The sequence below is a fragment of the Mastigoproctus giganteus genome, chromosome 4, assembly GCF_048544385.1.
Source record: "Mastigoproctus giganteus isolate SK-2022 chromosome 4, ASM4854438v1, whole genome shotgun sequence".
Taxonomy (NCBI): domain Eukaryota; kingdom Metazoa; phylum Arthropoda; class Arachnida; order Uropygi; family Thelyphonidae; genus Mastigoproctus; species Mastigoproctus giganteus.
The window spans coordinates 67,879,322-67,899,396 of NC_143578.1; the positions used below are offsets into that span (position 1 = coordinate 67,879,322).

At 35.7% G+C, this 20,075-nt stretch overlaps 1 protein-coding gene across 1 annotated transcript in view; it reads right to left on the reverse strand.

The window, feature by feature from the left end:
- Positions 1 to 19,869, reverse strand: part of LOC150086812 (U3 small nucleolar ribonucleoprotein IMP4) — a 92,374-nt gene extending 72,505 nt beyond the window's left edge. Inside the window, exon 1 of the mRNA XM_090371586.1 lies at positions 19,767 to 19,869. Within this exon, the coding sequence (XP_090227712.1) occupies positions 19,767 to 19,769 (3 nt within the window). The 5' untranslated portion in view covers positions 19,770 to 19,869. The remainder of the gene's footprint in view (positions 1 to 19,766) is intronic.
- Between the last annotated feature and the right edge of the window lie 206 nt (positions 19,870 to 20,075).

Below are 20,075 nucleotides of genomic sequence, written 5' to 3' on the forward strand. Positions count from 1 at the left end.
CGTATCAAGGAATGTGTTGTAAAGACAAAATAGCGGAACTGAAAAAAAGTCTATCGTCTCAACAAAGTTTTTTTAAAAAAATAACAACTCAAACAGATTCTACGGTAAAAGCTAGTTACGTGGTTGCAAACCTGATAGCAAAAAATCAAAACAATATGCTGATGGTGAGTTTATTAAGCAATGTATGGAAAGAGTGGCAGATATAATTTGCCCTGATAAAAAAAGGGGATTTTTCTAAAATCAGTTTGTCTCACCAGACTATAGCCAGGCGAATTGATGAAATAGGAAAATCTATCGAAAAAGGTTTGGAGAGTACAGCTGCTAATTTTAAATTTTATGCTTTGGCGATAGACGAAAGTATTGATGCTACTAATACAACTAAATTGGCAATTTTTATTAGGGGTATTGATGACGAATATACTATCACTGAAGAAATGGCTTCTTGAAAAATACATTAAAGCGATTTTCTCTGTCCATTGTGAGCATATCTGGTATAGCTACTGACGGTGCCCTGGCGATGATAGGTAAAAGAGATGGACTTGTAAAATTAATAGAAGACGATGCAATTGCCTCCCAAAATCTACGTATGATGAAATATCACTGCATAGTACACCAAGAAAATTTATGCGCAAAAGCTTTAAAGATGGATAACGTCATGCAGATTGTCATCAAGACTGTAAAATTCATAAGGGTCAAGGGGTTGAATCATCGCCAATTCCAGGAATTCCTTAAATTTATGGGTGCTGACTATGGGGACATCATTTACTTTTTGGAAGTAAGATGGTTAAGTCGAGGTAAAATGTTGAAAAGATTTTATGATTTGCGAAATGAAATCAAGTCGCTTATGGAATCAAAAACAAAATTTGTGCCAGAACTTGACGATTAAAACTGGCTCACAGATTTGGCATTTTTAGTAGACTTGACCGCTCATTTAAATGAGTTAAACATGCATCTTCAAAGTGAAAACCAACCGATCAATGCAATGCTTCAAACTATAACAGCGTTCGAAATGAAACTGAAACTATGGCAATCTCAAATGAAGGCAAACAATTTTATGCATTTCGACATGTTGGCTAAACACGGTCCTGTGAACAACAAAAAATATGAGCCTTGCTTTTCGATTTGATACAGGAATTTGAAAACAGGTTTCAAGATATCCGAAAAAATCATCAATCTTTTGGTATATTTGCGACTCCATTTTCAGTCGACATAAACATTACCTGGCAATTTTCAAATGGAATGCATTGAGCTACAACCTGACATTCAACTTAAAGAAAAATTTGATCATGTCTCTTTACTGGACTTCTATAAGATATATCTTCCCAGAGAAAAATATCTCTCGCTTCACAATCATGCCTTATTCATGTCATCGCTATTTGGAAGCACCTACATTTGTGAGCAGCTATTTTCAAGGATGAAGCACATGAAGAATAAAACTAGAACCAAAATATCTGACGAGTACCTTGAGAACTCACTGAGAATTGCAACTACTTCCATCGAACCAAATATTGAAGCATTAGTGTCTCAAAAACAATGTCAAACATCTAACTAATTTCATGTTGCTGTCTTGTCTTTTACTTTTATAATAAAAAATTCATGAATTAATGAAGCTTAAATTACTTAAATATGTTAACTGTATATTCTATGTTTTTTTGCTCATCAGCTATCGTTAGTGTATTTTATGTGTAGCCCAAAACAACTTGTCTTCTTCCAGTGTGGCCCAGGGAAGCTAAAAGATTGGACACCCCTTCTGTGACATCTGTAAAATCCTGTGGTGTTGAAACCAAAAATTAAAAATATATTATCTTATGTTTAATAAAACCACCCTTAGCAAAGGATTCACAGCCTTTTGCTAAACTAGTGCTCCCATAGTCAGTGGTGGATCTTAACAAAAAATGTGCATTATCTTGAAAACAGTTCATTTGCGGCCCGATGTTCACTGGGACTTTTTTGCTTATTTAATCTGCACTTTTCACCTTTAAATTATTGACCATCATTTTTGAAACACCCTGTATAGTGTATTAGCTTGTGATTTGGTGTGTGTGATTATATATATATATATATATATATATATAATATACACTGTGCTGCCACTTTATTAGGTACACCTACCTGGTAGCGTGTTGAACCTCCTTTAGCCTTCAAAATAGCCTGAATTCGTCCAGGCATGGATTGAACAAGATACTGAAAGCATGCAGGAATGGAGTACCATGCAGACCTGAGTGTGTTACGCACTTCTTTGAGATTCAATGGAGGTGTAGGCTTGCAGCGAACAGCCCTTTCCAGCTCACCCCAAAGATGTTCAATAAGATTGAGATCCGTGGACTAAGTGGGCCGCTGCAGAAAGAAAAGCCATTGTCGTGTTCCTGGAACCATGGATGCACTTGGTCAGCAACAATGTTTAGGTACAATGTGGCATTCAGACGTGAATCTATGGGTATCAATGGACCCAATGTGTGCCAAGAAAACATTCCCCACACTATAACATTGCCCCCACCACCTTGCACAGTAGTCGTCAGACATGACAGTTCCATGGATTCATGTTGTTTTTGCCAAATTCTGAGCCTTCCATCAACGTGATGCACCAGGAACTTCGACTCGTCAGACTAAGCAACTGTTTTCCAATCCTCGATAATCCAGTGCTGATGTTGCTGTGCTCACAGGAGGCGTACTCTTCATTGTTCTTCATTGATAACAAAGGTACACAATGTGGCCATCAGCTGTTGTAGCCTATTTGCAACAAAGTGCGACTAGTGGCTGTAATATTTTGTTCTGCGCACCAAGGTTGTATTCTGACGTGATGCGCGACATTGTGGCCCGTCTGTTTGCTTGCACAATTCTAGCCATCCTCCTCTGACCTCTCTCATCAACAAGCAATTTTCTTCCACAGGAGAGAATGTTTTCTGTTCGTTGCACCATTCTCGATACACCCTTGAAACTGTGGTGCGTGAAAAGTTCAAGAGAACTGCTGTTTCAGAGATGCTTTGTCCGGTACATCTTGCACCTAATACCATGCCACGTTCAAAGTCCATTAGATCACTCCCTTTCCCCATTCTTCCTACGGTTTGTATGCTTAACTGATACTAAAAAGGTTGTTCTGCTGCATTTATATCCACAACTGTGGTCATCTGACTTGCAACATTGTGGGACAAAACATTTGTGTGCACAGCACGGGTGCACCTAATAAAGTGGCAGCACAGTGTGTATGTGTGTATGTATATATATATATATATATATATATTAGGTCAAAGTACCCCTTTGGATTTTGTTTTGCGAGTGGTAGTGAAAATTTTTTTTTATTATTTTGGGTGAGAGGCATTACTGGTAATCAAGGCCTAACTAACTGGCTAGCCATTGTTATTCTAGCAGTTGTTGGTTTGCCTCTTGTTATATGTTAACAAGTAACAAGAAATCAAGTTAAGAGGTATATAAATGTAAAATTTTAAAAGATTAGAAGTTTAAAATCAGAGGAGAAAGGAAATAGAGTAGTGTAAAATAGGGAATACCTGAGAAAAATTAGGAAAATAACTAGGAAGAATTAGGAAGGTAACATTCCTGCACATGACCATCTCTCTGCTACTTCCTCAGGGGCTTTGAGCAGACAGATAGCCATACTAAATGAATGTCTCATGCATACCCGTTTCTGTAGTCTCAATAACAGTTTTGCTTACTATGTACTCATGTTTAGTTATGGATATCCTAATGTAATATGGCAAATAAAATTTAATTGTTAATTTATTTTTAATTAATTTAGTTTTAAATTTTTGGATTGTAATTAGCTGCAAATTGGGATTGGGACCCAAAGCCCAATGGGTATGCATCAGAGTAAATATAAAAAGTATATAGGTATTTACCTGCGAATACTATAGCTGGTGGTTGGTACGAGAAAGCACGTGTACAGCTATAGTGTGTTCACAGGTTCCCAATCCCAGTTTGCAGCTAATTACAATCCAAAAATTTAAAACTAAATTAATTAAAAAATTAACAATTAAATTTTATTTGTCACATTACATTAGGATATTCATAACTAAACATGAGTATGTATTAAGCAAAACTGTTATTGAGACTACAGAAACGGGTATGCATGAGATATTCATTTAGCATGGCTGTCAGTCTGCTCAAAGCCCCTGAGGAAGTAGCAGAGAGGCAGCCATGTGAAGGAACGTTACTTTACTAATTCTTTCTAGCTATTTTCCTAATTTTTCTCAAGTATTGCCTATTTTCTAGACATTCTTTAATAATTCCCTATTTTACACTACTCATTATTTCTTTTCTCTTCTAACTTTAAACCTCTAATCTTTTCAAACTTTACATTTAAATACCTCAATTTGATTTCATGTTAATTGTTAACATAGAATAGGCGAACCAATCCAGGAGCTCACATCTGGTGAGTATGGGCTTGGCAAACCCAGGGTCCTGAGCTGGATATCATCATTCTTCTCTTTCTTAGTGATTCCTTTCTACTTTTCTCTCTCTCTCAAGATAATTCGGGTATTTTTTTTTTTTTTTTTTGGCTGGTGCAGCATAAGCCTCAGGCTTCCTTGTACCATATGGCTGATGATAATAATAATAATAATAATAATAACAACAACTGCTAGAACAACAATGGCTAGCCAGTTAGGCCTTAATTACCTGTAATGTCTCCCGCCAAAATAATAACAAATGTTCACTACCACTCGCAAAACAAAAATCAATCAATACTTGGACCTAATATATCAATGTGCATATAATGATTAATGGTTTAATCCTACAATAGCATTAACTCCACATAACTGCAGAATTATCACAACTGAAAATTTAATTAAAATAGAACACAAGCTTAAAAGTAGTGTTTCGGTCTATACCGAAAAAATTCGGTATAGGCCATCATCTGCCTATTTGGTAGTTACTTCTTTCAGAGAAAAACAGAAAAATCTGCTTGCAACTGTGCTGAGAATGTTGTGATTGGACAGTGAAAGTTATGCAGTCAGATGAATCATGATACACTTTGTTTTGCACTGATACCTACACACACTCTGCCTACCATGCAGTGTGTCATTCTTGTCACACTCTCGGCACAGTAGGCAAAGAGTGTGGCAAGAACCTCACAAAAGAAACAGACTCTGCTTGCCTTGTTAGGACAACTAAAGCATCTGAAGGTGTATCACAGTGCGAGGAATGTTCTGTTGGCACAGACTGGGTCCATTGATACTGGTGGAAGGGCAAATGTCATCCAGGGAGTATCTGAATTTTGTATCAGATCTACTGCATACTGAAATGTTACACTTTTATCCTGAAGGTGATGGCCACTTTATGGATGACAATGCAACAGCACATTGTGCCAGAATCCTGCAAGAATGGTTTAAAGAACATGGCACAGATTTCCAATATCCTCCCTGAACTCCCACATTCACCTGATCTCAATCCTATTGAGAATGTGTGGAATATACTGGAAAGACCTATTCAGAAATGACAGCCTCCTCCCTGAACTTTCCCACAGCTGCACAATATTTTGCTGGATGAATGGTAACAATCAGACCAAAACACACTAAAATAGCTTAGAATTCACGCCATGTCGCGCTGCTGTTTTTCAAAAGAAAGGCAGCCCGATTCAATACTGAATAAAGGTTCATATTTTTTTTGGATGGTGTGTGTGTGTGTGTGTGTAAAAAAAAATATATATATACAGTGGAATCTCGTTAATACAAAGTTCAAGGGACCTAAATTTTCAAGTTTTGTAATAATGAGGTTTGTAGTAACGAGGTCCCCCAAAAGTGTCAAAATTTTAGTTTGTTTTTTTTTTTGGCACATACTGTATATCTAAGAATAATGATAACTAATAATAATATCAAAAATAAATTAATAAAGTAAAATAATAAAAATAAAATAAAATAAAAACAAAAGCCTTGTCTAACAATACAGTAATAGGAATAACATATTTTTTAAAGATTTTATTTGTAAGATAAACTAAGAGAAAAGCAATATTAATGGAAATGAAAATATTGTACAGTATATATTTTGATACGAATTACAAATCTTAATATAAAAGAATTTATATTAAGAAAATTAGAATTGGAATATTTAAATTAGAAGAAAAAAAGAATTACAATCTTAATATAAAAGGAAACATACAAACCATTAACTTTTTAATAAATTAATTAATTTAAAGAAAGAATCCAATGTTGTTTGCACGGTTTTTGTCCTATATGCTTGATTGATTTTGATTTGGTAGTTGTTGGCGCATCGGCTTCTGTGGCCATATTGCACCTCCCAAGGTTTTTGCAGTACTTTGATCCAAGCCCGAGGCGGGAATCGAACCCGCGGCCTTTGGGTTGCCGGGCAGGTACTTTACCCACTCGGCTAGCCCGGTCGGCATCCCTATATGCATTTTTAACTACAGCACAGACGTTATCAAATGCAATAGTTGTTTCTTTATCAATGTTACTGCAGGCCAACACATTCTCTATTACGTTCAAGGCATTTTAGGCATCTTTTTTAGATGGCAGTATGCATGCTTCTTCACTTTCACTGGTAACAAAAACATCATCGTTTTGTTTGGTATCCAGCAGCTCTTCTGGTGTTGGCGTTGCAGTGCTAGCAACTTCATCATCCACCTTCACAAACTCTTCAAATTTGCCAACAAAATCCATATACTCCTTCAAATTCCCCCATTCCTCACTGTTGCTATCATATTCGTCTGATGGACCATGTTTTTCGAAGATGTTCTCTCCAAAGCCACTCTTTCTGAAGCAGCTGATTATTACACTTTATGTAATACTTTCCCAAGCAATAACAAGATTACGAATAGCATCCAAGACATTCCAATTTGGCTGCAAATTGTTCCTATGTTGCTGATCAAGTATCTTATCAAGCGGGCTCTATATGCTCTCTTGAGGTTAAAAATAATGCCTTGATCCAGTGGTTGCATTAAACTGGTAGTATTGGGGGAAGGGGGTAAAAACAACAGCCATATATTTGTCAACTTAAGTGTCTCGGTAGAATGTGCTGTACAATGGTCTAGAATCATCAGAATGTTCCTTTTTTCTGAAGCCATTCTTCTGTCCAATTTTGATAACCAAGACTGAAAAATTTTGACTGCAAGCTAAGCACGTCTATTGGTCTCATAATCACAGGGATGTTGGTTAACTGCTTTAAAACATCATGGCCTGGAAAACTTACCAATCACAAGTGGGCATAGTTTTGTACTGCCATCTGAATTGCAGCATAACAGAACAGTGAGTTTCTGTTTACTTAGTTTTCCACCATGACAAGACTCTCCTCGAACAGCAAATGTTTTGTTTGGCAGCAAATTATAAATTAAACCTGTCTCATCAAGATAAAAAAAGGCTACAGACACAATCAGTCTGTAGCCTTTTTCTTTGTCAACTAATCCAGACTCACTGCAAACATTTCACGAAACCAAGTTATTCCTGTCTTTGGAGCCAGCCACTGCTGCATTTAAAGTCACTAATCCCATGTTGCTAAGCTAGATAATTTGCCATTTCTTGCAAAATTGAACCTGATATTGGCACGCATTTGTTGGTACCACTCGAAAAGTTTTGTTACAAGCTCCTTGTGTTTTGCACCACAAATTTATTTCCTGTTTTTCATCGATGCTCCAGTGTCACGCACTTCTTCAAGTCTTTTTCAGTTTTTCGATATTGTAGATAAAGCAGGTAAAGGGATGTTGTATTCCTTTGCGATGTCTGTTTTGCTTCTTTCCATCCTATCAGCTTCTTGTATAATTTTTAATTTAATTTCCAGGCTTAATTATGTCTGACTACGTTTTGTCGCCTTACCACTGCTATATAAGATTTAATATAAACAAATTTTAAATTAATTTATAAAGACAAGTTCCGAAAAAGACGTCAGCTCAGATAAAATGACACAAAAAATAGACTGCTGTATATAATAGCAAAAGACTCTTTGAAGTGGGGTAACAATTGCAACTGACCTTATTCCCATGGAGAGCGAGGGAGTGCATGTAAACAACTTAGAAAACCTTTTTATTCTTTTGTTAATTTAACAACTCGTCCTTCAGAAAGATGTTTTTCAGAGTGCACTTGACATTGTAGCTACCATAAACTGCTTTTGTTTACACAAAACTAATGTCTAACAAGTCAGTGCCATCCTTCAGGAAGTAGGGAGACAGGTGGCGGGAGAAATAATAGAATCACTCTGCCAAGATTTGTATTAAACATACAAAATGACAATATTTATTTCTCACGGGGTGAAAAAGAACTTTGTAATACATATTAACCGAATTTTATAATAAACGAATATATTTACATAGAAAAGCCTATCCTTTCACAGGGGAATGGTATGTGCTTCATATAAACGAGTACTTTGTATAAACTGAGTTTGTATTAACGAGATTTTACTGTATATCATTTTTTTTTTATAGTGCATTTGGCATGCGATTTTTTGCATTTTTGGCTTTAATGGTTTTAGTTGTCGGTATCACACCAATATACATGTCACACCAATATACTACATACACGTTAGCACTTGCACAAAATGGAACGACATTGCATTTCTGTGAGTTATGTATCCAGATTTTTTTTTTTTTTAGTGCTTTTTAAATTGTTTTTTAAAACAATTTTTTTTTTGTATGTTAATGCTTTTCCACAATTAGCACAACCTAAATTTTTTAGTTCCCCCAGTTTCAGTGTGATTTGTTTTAATGGATCTATTTGCATTAATGGTAATTTCTGAAATTTGCTAATATATAATTACGTATTTGCAGAAAAAAAGATAACTCAACAAGAACAAAAATGCAACTAACATAATCAGTTAGTTGCAATTAGCACAAAATCTAAGATATCAGAATAGTGGTGGTGGTCGTTGTGGTGGTAAATAATGCAAGAAAGCAAGCTTATATAGCATCAGTCAAAAAAAAAAAAAAAAACCCACTACACACACACACACACACACACACTAATTAATTCTTCCTTGAATTCATTCAAACCATCCACTTCCACAACAACAGATGGAAGCATATTACAACAATCAACCACCCACTGCCCGAAGGCAAACTTCTGCATATCTATCCTGCAACTTAAATTTATGCCCCCTTGTTTGTGTGTGTAGTCCAGGCAAGAGAAAGAATGCCATTTACATTTAGCTTACTCAATCCATTCAAGGTCTTAAAAACACTTCAATCAGATCACCCTGCAGGTACTTAGTCTCCAGAAGCTGCAATTTGCAGAACTGAAGCCTTTCTAGATAAGAGTACCCTTTTATTCCCTTCATCAATCTGGTTGCTCTTCTCTGCACCTGTTCCAACAGGTCTACATCCTAAAGTGAGGACTCAAGAACTGTATACAGTACCCAAGATGCTGCCTAACCATGGCCTTGTACAAAGGGATAATCACCTCCTTATCCCTGCTAGGAAAGTTTCTGTATATCATTGACAAAACCCCATGAGTTCTGGCAACATGTCTGCACAGCTCAGAGCATTTCATATCTAACTGCACAATTAACCCAGGTCTTTTTCATTTTTCACTACTCTGAGTGTAGTAACCACACAGTTGATAAGTTACTCTAGGATTACTGCTACCCATATGCAGTACCTTACATTTGTCAATGTTAAAACTTCAACTGCCATTTCTCAGCCCATTGACTCAATTTTTTTAGATCTTTGCAGTAGCTCATCCTGACTACTATCATTAACCACCCTGCCAACCTTCGTATCATCTACAAATTTTGACATTAGACCTGCTATAGCTTCATCAATATCATTAATAAATATTGAAAACAACAATGGGCCCAGCACTGAACCCCGGGGAACTCCACTGATAATATTAGTCACAAAGAGTAGTGCCCATTAATCACTAATCTATCTTCTTCCACTTAACCTTCCCTTTATCCATAGCAGTAACTTGCTCTTAATGCCACATTGCTCCAATTTATACAGCAGTCTTATGTGTAACAGCTAGATATCATGGTTGTTGGTCCCAAAAATGTAGTTTGAAAAACAATTTTTGGAGGGAAACAAGGTATCACCCACCAAAAGAAAAATAAGAAATTTTTTTTCTTAGTTTTCTTTTGGTGTGCAGGCATACTACTAGTACAATTATTAAGTACCAGGGCCACACTAAAGTGAATTATTACCAGTTTTTCTGAGATATACATATTCCTGTGAGTTTTTTCAGCAACCTGTTCAGCTTGGAGAAATTGGTAAAGTGGGATACACAGACCAGAGCCTACTTTTTTAAAAAGAATAGTTTTTAAAAACCAGAAGAATATACATAACAGAAACAACGACGGGTTTTTTTTAGGGACATATGATGTAGGAGAAAACAGCTAAGAGAGGTGGTCTGCCTCGGGTGCCATCACTTGAAAATATAAGAAAAGTATTAATTTTAACAAAAAAATTTTCGACCTTTTTTTTAAAAATTTATCTTTCTCCACTTACATTTACAGTTGTTAGCTGAAATTTCTATTTGACACAATTTAATTAACAACAAGGTACTTTGATTTTTATATTAACCGACTGTGACTGTAATACTCACGTTTAAATTTTTGGTATGTTAAGGCATATAAAACTAGGGATCAAAACAATATTCAGCCTTTACAAATGCATTTAGTCAACTACATTTTTTTAAACAAAATTAGTCTTATAAGTCATTAGGTTAGCACCACATTTTTGGTGAATGGATTTATACGAAGTATAGAGGCGAGCCTTTATCTCCTGAAAACTCATTTTTCATTTGATTTCTAATATTTTACAGATATTTTCCGTTTTTTAATGAATTTCTGTATATAGGTCTCTACATATAAGTGCAAAATAAAGTGAAATCGACCAGCAGATTTCAACAGAGAAGAGCAAAGAAAGCAAGAGAAGAAGTTATTCAAGCAATGTCTGAATCACTGTTGAAGCATGTTACACTTTCATCTAGTGCAATAGATATTCAGCATGATAAATCAAAAGAGTAAGTACAAGAGTCATCTTCTGAAGAAGATCTAATAGAGAAAGTTATTCATCCACTAGTGGAGAAAATCTAGAAGATGCTTATTCATCCACTAGTGGAGAAGAATCTAGTGAAAGTACATATGAGCAGAGAGAAGATTCTGAAAAGGAAGAGGAAATAAACACATTTGTAAAATATTGCGACATCGCTTTCGTTTTTTTAAGCCTATCCCAATACCAGAAAACTTGGGAATTTATTTTATTAAGAAAGGCAGTGAATATTTTCAAAATAAGGCCCGACTCTTTGACACTGTTGAAAGATCAGGAGAAAAAATTAAAGGGAGATGTCGACAGCTAACAACTTCTTGATTTTATAAGGCACTGCCAAACAGAGAAAAAATTTTAAGAACATGGATGGTTTATTTATTCATCAGGAAATTTACATTGTTTTTGCTGCAAACGATTTTCATTGGAGAATAAAGAATCAAAACATCCAACTTTATCACGGGATTTAAAACTTGGTGGAAATTAAATCCAAAGGTTTCTGACCATGAAAATAGTGAAGAGCATCTCTCGTGGTTGGAGAAGTGAAAAAACTTAAGTGCAAGGTTGACGTTTCAACAAACTATTGACCACATTCATTAAACAGTACTAGATAAAGAAAGAAAAAAAGAAAGAAATGGAGAGATGTTTTACATTGGCTTTTAGATGTAATCTTATTTCTGGCTTGTCAGAATATCCCTTTTTGTGGACATGATAAATCTGTATTTTCTACAAATAAAGAAAATTTTAGAGAAATGGTAGAATTGCTATCAAATTATAACCTCATTTTGAAAGAACACATTTTAAGAATTGAACATTCATCTGATAGGAGAGAATCTTCATATTTATCACCAGAGATTCAAAATGAGTTTATTAATATTTTAGGTGAGAGAAAAATAGTAGGTAATATAAAAAAAAAAAAAAAACTAAATATTTTGGAATTCTATTTGATACACTAAAATGACAAAATGTATGAAGTAATTTTATTTTTTATTTTGTTAACAACAAGATGCACAAGGTAACCATTAACAGTGCATCTGAGAGCAGAACGATGAACACAATTGGTAACAATAATATGAAATCCAACAGGGAGATAAACATTAATATAGACTTAAAAATTAAAATCATATGTACAAAAGAGGATTGCATTAAAGTTACCAGTAAAACAAATAATAAATTAATTAACTAGAGAATAGAAAAAATAATAATAATAAACTACAATAATTAGTTTATAAATTAACTAATTATATAAATAGATATAAATCTGTGCCGTGATCAGGAATACGGCAATGGAGACAACCATGGCAGAAATTCATTGTGGGGTCCAATCTAAAATCAAGGAAATTAATCCAAAAGTATTGTTTATGCTATGCAAGCCACTCATTAAATTTATGCAGAGTGCATTCACTGCAAGCATTTCATCATACATAACCTTCTGACAGCCTGACGTAGCCGAGTGGTCAGGAGCAAGAGTGCAGTGGCACACAATCATCGAGTGGACCAGGGTTCAAGCCCATTACTGTTAAATATGATTAACGTTTGTGTTGATGATTTATTGTAAACTCTACTGACTGTACTGGTCGTGCTGGAGTAAAAACAAGAACTGTTTTTTTTTTTTTATCTTTGGAAAACCTTTACTCTTTCTTTTCAGTCTCTTCAACCATTGGGAAATGATGAAAAAACATACACGAATGAGAGTCAAAAGACTTGCCCAGACAAGGTGAAGTGCACATTATGAATCTGTAAATATGGTCAAAATGAATTTTGAAAAAACTTCTGCTCTACACACATCGTGCAAACCTCAAGAAAATATTGATACCAAAGGAACCACTGAAATTTTATTATCATCCATATATGATTTTTCTTTTCTAAGTTCTTTCTTTCTGGCACAAAATTCTACAAGAAGTTGTTGTTGTTTTGCTTTTTAGGAGCATTAGCAACTAAGGCCATATTGCTCCGGGATATGCAGTGGTCATTCCCTGACCTTTCAGCATCCTCCGTATTTGGTGGTCACGGGCTCGAACCCCGGTCTAATCAAGAAGCATGTGATACGCACAACTGCTCCTTCCCACCTGGCTACAGAGGCGTCTGAAGGCGCCTCCGTAGCCAGGTGGGAAGGAGCTCTTCTATTCGCAAATATAACTTGTGAGGAAATGTGCATTTCAATAGGAAGAATAAGGATAAACAAACAAATGCTAGGAGAAATAACGAAGGACATCGAATTCGTCTTTCACCTTTGAATTCATTAACTTTGTGTTCTTTTTACTGCATCAGTCCAGGAACTTTATTACCACACTTTGTAATTGAGAGTTATTGCCACTGGCAGTACAAGAATTAAAAAGAGCAATGTATGAATGTCTGGATAGGTTTCGTTGAGAACTGGAGGTTCGTTCTAAAGCGACAGATGAAATTGTTTCAACATTTGCCATTATTCAACAGCATAATTTGGATTTAAGAAAGAATATGAAATGCATATTTCAAAGCTGACCAAAATTTTTGATGAATTTCATCATGAAGAAATTATTAGAAATTTGCCGACTAAGATGTCACAAGTTGCAAATATAACTATTGAGGAAGAAAAACAGTGGACAGCTTTGTAGCTTGTTCGACAGTATTGTCACTGGAGATGAGTGCTGGGTGTTTCAGTATGACCCAGAGTAAAAAGCATTAGAGCATGCAGTGGACTTAAAAATCATCACCAAAGCTTGAAATGTTTCATTTACAGAGGTCCAGGATCAAGACAATACTGATCAGCTTTTTCAACAAATGGTACAATTCACAAGGAATCTGTACCTGAAGGGGAGAGTTCAACAAATGGTACAATTCACAAAGAATCTGTACCTGAAGGGGAGAGAGTCAATGCTGCACTCTATATATAGTTGCTTCAAAGACTATTAAAGTGCATTTTCCTGGTGAAACAGCAATTTTGAGAGAAAGGAACCTGGTTCATGTTGCACAACAATGGCCCCACCCATTCCGCACTTGTTATGAAGACATTTCTGGCAAAACATGGCACTGTGCAGATCAATCATCCACCCTACTCTCCCTATCTACGAACAGCAGACTTCTTCCTCTTTCCCAAAGTGAAATTTCCCACAAAGAAAAAAGACTTCAGGATGTTGAGGACATAAAGGAAAACATAACCACCAAATTGAACATCACTCTTTGGATGCCTTCAATGACTCTTTTCAGAAACTTTTAGAAAGGTGTAATAAGTGCATTCAATCAAGTTGTGATTACTTTGAATAAAAATAAAATCATCTTTGAATTCATTAACTTTGTGTTCTTTTTATTGCACCAGTCCAGGAACTTTATTACCACACTTTGTATACCGAGAGTTATTGCCACTGGCAGTACAAGTTTCTGGTTAATGGCCAGAATATTTTGGCCTTCATTCTCCTCTATTTCAGTTTAATTTCTTTAACACCTGCTGTAGCAAGTGAGATTCCAACTCCTCCTCTTCTCATACCCCAAAATGCTGAAATCATATCAAATGTTGCATCATAACAATGTTGTGAAATCATACCAAATGTTGCATATTCCGATTGAATAACTAGTAGTCTTGCCTCCCATGGGATGTAGGAAAAGGTGACCATGTCCATTTATTTTTCATTTTAATAAATGTTACTTGTTAATCTCCCACCACCAAACAGTAAGTCTGGAATATTATAATTGTAATGGCTGTAGTGTTGTTCATTCATTATCAGCCATTATCAATCCACTACAGGATGAAGGCCTCTCCAGCAACTTTCCAGTTCCTTCTGTTTTGTGCAATGGCCATCCATTTACTACCCACAAACTCATGAATTTCATCTGTCCATTTCCGTCATCTTCCAGGTTTTCTTCTAGCTCCTCTTGGATACCATTCTGTTATTCTCTTAGTCCATCTGTCATCATGTCTTCGAGCTATGTGTCCTACCCAAAACCATTTTAGGTCTTTAATTTTGATAAGAATGTCCTTTACTTGAGTTTGCTGCCTAATCCATGTTTCACTTCTTATCTAGCAGTCTGATTCCCAATATAATTCGTTCCATTCTTCACTGTGTAGTTCTCAGCTTCTCTTCCATTCTTTTGGTTAGTGCCCAAGTTTCGCTTCCGTAAGTCATGGTGGGTAGTATACATTGGTTCATTATTTTACGTTTCAGACAAAATGGGATATTGCTCCTTAGTATGCGACTATATTTCCTTAATGTTATCCATCCAAAATTTATTCTTTTCTCTTGACTTGCAGCCATTTATCATTATTACAGCTGATGACTTGTCTCAGATAAGTATATGACTCCACTTTTTCAATTACTGCTCCTTCAATCATTATATCCATTTCTATGGCATACTTGTTCATCATTACTTTTGTTTTAGCCATATTCATCTTTAGTCCAAAATCCTTACTAACTCTACATAACTGATTAAGATTTTCCTCTAATTGTTTGGGATCGTGGCTTATGACCACAATGTCATCTGCAAATCGTAAATGGTTTAGGTACTCTCCATTCACATTAACTCCTTTCTGCGACCAGTCTAATCTTGTGAAAGCTTCCTCAAGAGCAGCAGTAAACAACTTCGGAGATATTGTGTCTCCTTGTCGGACTCCTTTCTCAATTTTAAATTTGCTACTCTCTTTGTCTAGTCTAACAAAGGAGGTAGCATTCTCATATATTTTCTTCAAAATCATAATATATGGGGTATCCATGCCTTATCTTTCCAGTGCCCGAAACATTGACTTATGCTGTATAGAGTCAAATGCCCTTTCATAATCCACAAATGCCAGGCATAATGGTGTTTTATATTCATTTGCTTTCTCCATTAGCTGTGACATTACGTGAAGGTGATCCATAGTTGAGAATCCTGTCCTAAAGCCGGCTTGCTCTTTCGGTTGATTCTCATCAAGTATTCTTTCTAATCTGTTAGTAATGACCCTTGTGAACAACTTGTAAATGTAGAATAACAAGCTAATTGGTCTATAGTTTGCAATTTCTGATTTATCTCCTTTCTTATGCAGCAAAATTATGGTTGCATTATTTCACTCCTTAGGCATCACACCTTTTCTAATGCATTTTGTGAAGAGTCTTGCCAGTTTTTGTGTCATGTCTCTTCCTCCCAATTTTAACAACTCTACAGTAACTTCACCTTCCCCCGGGGCTTTCTGATTCTTCATTTTCATCAACACATTTTCTACCTCATCAGGAAGGATATCGGCTATGTCGTATGTGTTACTAAAATCCATCTTCCCCACTGCTGGCTTCATTCCCTCGCACCTTGTATAAGTCTCTACAGTAGTCTTCTGCTATTTGAATCATGCCTTCTCTGCTATTTATAAGTACACCATTGCTATTCTTCAGTTTCAATATCATTTGTCTTTCTGTATTACTGCTCATGGCTGCTGATTTAAGTCTTTTGTTTTCCCTTAATGCTTGTTCTACTTTTCTTGTGTTAAATCTTCTTATGTCATCTCTGAGTCTCTTTTCTAATGGTTTTACAAAGAGTATGTAAAACTGAGTTGTACATAACTCAGTATACTCAATTTTCTCCTTGTCAGTGTTTATCTTGCTGTTCATTTGTTGTCTTCGGTTCATCATGACAAGTGTTTCTTGACTAATTTTTTCTTCTTTGGATTTCTTTTTACCTATAGGTTTCTTGGGCTTTATCACTTTCAGAAAGTTGTAATATTCCTCGTTGATATCTTGGTCCTGAGCAGTCTGCAGAAGCTCAAACCTGTTCTTAAGTTCCAGTACATACTGCTTTTTCTCCTCTTCTGTTATCTCAAAGACCTTCGTATTATTTATTCGGGTCAGTTTTTTCCTTTCTTTTCTTACATCTATATCAAGTGTACATCTTACCATTCTGTGATCACTTCCAACATTTATCTTGTCGAGGACAGTAATATCATTCATGATATATTTTCTGTTAGTGAGGATGAAGTCAATTTCATTAGTTGTTAATCCATTTGGGCTCTTCCATGTCCATTATCTGTTCACCCTTTTATTGCAAAAAGTGTTCATTACTGACAATCCTCGAAATTCTGCAAATTCCACAAGTCTTTCACCAATTCCAAAATTTCCTATAGTTCCCCTTTCTGTGCTGTTTTGTCTCTTTCCAACCTTAGCATTGAAGTCCCCCATAATGACAGTGTAGTGGGTTTTCTGCTCATCTAGAAGACTCTCAATTTCGGTGTACATTTCTTCAACCTCTTCCTCATCATGGCTCGATGTTGGTGCATAAATCATAACCTTTAGCTTCTACCTCTTAGAAATCCTGTGTAGTTGTCTTGACACCCTTGGTGATGTACTTTCGAATTCCAAAATGTTGTTTTTTATATCTTTATGGACCAAAAGCCAACTCCACCTTCACTCCTTTCACTGTTTCCATTGGTGTACAGCAGATTTCCACTTGATAAACTTATAAGTGATTAATTTCTTCTTCTAGTTTCAGCCAAACCGATGATATTCCAATTCACATTTTCTGATTTCTTTTCCAGCTCTAACATCCTGTCTTCACCAATGAGCGATCTTACGTTGTAACAGGCCATGTTCAGTTTCCGTGCATGGCAGCCTGGTCATACCCAGAGATTCTTAGCACCCTATGCTTCCACTCCAATCCTCTCGCTGTCGTAAGAGGGGGAGTGAAAGCTGCTGGGGACTGAGGGCCATTTGTTTCGTTGTGCTGTTATGTGCTGGAGGGTTTAGTCTTTTCCTCTTCATGCTGACCAGGTGTCTTGAAGAGAACCACTCTACACATTCGTTGCCACCTAAGTGACATAACAGGGCTTACCATCGAGAAGGTGTGCATGAGTGGATTTTAGGGAGGCAGGCCAACCAGTCTTATCCTAAATCTTCTGAAATAGAAAGATATTGGTTCCATCAGTGTTTTAGACTGAGTGTGTGATAACAAACAGAATGCCTGTTCCCCTCTAAGCCCCTAGTGTTGTTACTATCATTAATTCATAACCTAAGTGGTTACATAAGCCAGTTTTTAAACCACTCTTCAGAAGGCTAAAACACTTCTCTTGTGTGAATAATTTTGAAAGAAAGTGTTTCTGCTGATTTTTAATATTGTGGCTGCTTTAAAATTAGCTGTCATGCCCATAATTATAGAAGTTTCTGAAAAAAATTTAATGGATTTTTGATATTAGAATTAGCTGTACAGTGCAAGAGTGCTAGAAGCTTTTGCTGAACCACAAAACACACATACATACATACATACATGCATGCATGCATGCATGCTTGCAAAAGTGGGTTTTGAACACGGGTAAAAATATGCATGCACAACTCCACTTGGCTAATAAAATCACTTCAACAATTTCATTAATCAATCAGTTCAACATAGCACTTCTCTGAACTTGAAATCCCTTGTGTTAGCATTAGCAGAGCCATATGATACAAGGAAGCAAGCAAAAGCATGTTTAAATTTCCTTGTTATTCCATTTTCTACAGAGTTAGCTTTTGCTGGAACAATATTTTTTTTGTGTATAGTTTCAATCAGAGAATTGATATATCACACATCATACCAAAATGTAGGAAAAAATCTGAGGAAAATACCCAATATCAGGTTGATTTTCTATCCTTTGGTTTCTACATATTTTAATGGCTATCTGCAATTAACGTTACCATTAACAAGAGTGGTACCACTGTATCTTACTATGGTATAATCTTGCATTTTAGCAGCACAAGCAGGTTCAACATTTTGTCAATGGATGTTGCCACCATAACTGTCTTGTTAATAAATGTTATTTGTTAATCTCCCACCACCAATCAGTAAGGCTGTGCTTTTTGCCAGGTCTGTTGATTGAAGAGTGAACTATTTTTTGTTTAAAGTACAAGATAAAAAAATTAAATCAAATTTGTCCATATGATTAGCTAAAAATTGGCTCCTCACTTGTTTTTCACAAATCCACATATTATTATTAGCCATATGGTGTAAGGAAGCCTGAGGCTTATGCTGCACCAGCCAAAAAAAAAAAAAAAAAAATCCCAAATTACTCTGAGAGAGAGAGAGAAAGGAATCACCAAGACAGAGAAGAATGATGATATCCAGCTTAGGACCCTCAGTGTGCCAAGCCCATACTCACCAGATGTGAGCCCTTGGGATTATTTCCTACATTCTGGCATCACATAATAATAATCATTGTTAAACTAGGATTACTATAGTAATCTTAGTTAAACATCCAGTGTTTACCACGCCTTCCTAAGTTTTCATAGGCACACAAAGGTTTTTAAATACAAACCTTTTATCTTTCTATACATTAAAATAATTTTCCTCATAGTGTTATTTATTCGGCCAATGGGAGAAGAGAGATGCGGGTTACATGTTAATACGTAACAAATACTAAAATACGTAACAGAAACTTGTTTTACTGTGGTAAAACAAAATTCTGTTTAAGCGTGGTCACGCGTTATGGTTATCTAACATGACCACGCTGTACCATGCTTGATTTCCATATGTAACGTATTTATGTTTTCATAGCAGAGGAAGAGGCACAGTGTCGAAAGCTTCTGTATTTTATTTTACTTTATCAAAAAAAAAAAAAAAGCGAGCAGGGAATGAAGCCCACTAGTCATCATTATTTATAAATTTATATTTATGTAGCTATAATAAAAGATTCATGTCTTTCGGTGCATATATATATAAAAAAAAAAAAAAGTAACTACGCAAACGAAAAGACACAAGGATCCTTATGTTCCAATTATACAATATAAACAATTTCAACTAACAATTATTTTTGAGTGTTTTCATACTCATTCTCTGAATCAACGCAGTTTACACTTACTCATCCAATAAACCTTATACAGTATTACAAATGAGAGCAAAGGAATGGATTACTGTGGAAGCAACTCACCATGATGGAATTCCTATCATATCAATACAAAAAAAAATAAATCAAACCGAATTAAAATTACTTTGTTCTGTAGATCAACAAAACCTCATCTTTTTTTTTTTTTACGAACGCAGTAAAACAAAATTTACAATTACAACCGTTTGCTGAACAACCATTAACTAGAATTATTGAACATGAGTGTCGATAAAAGCGCCCTCTCCAGAAACTGTTCCCAATTTTTTTCAGAATGTGGTTTAAAAAAATACTGTATATACAGTACTGTATACGTATATAATATCGGTGTAGATTATGCCTTGTGCATTTCGTCTT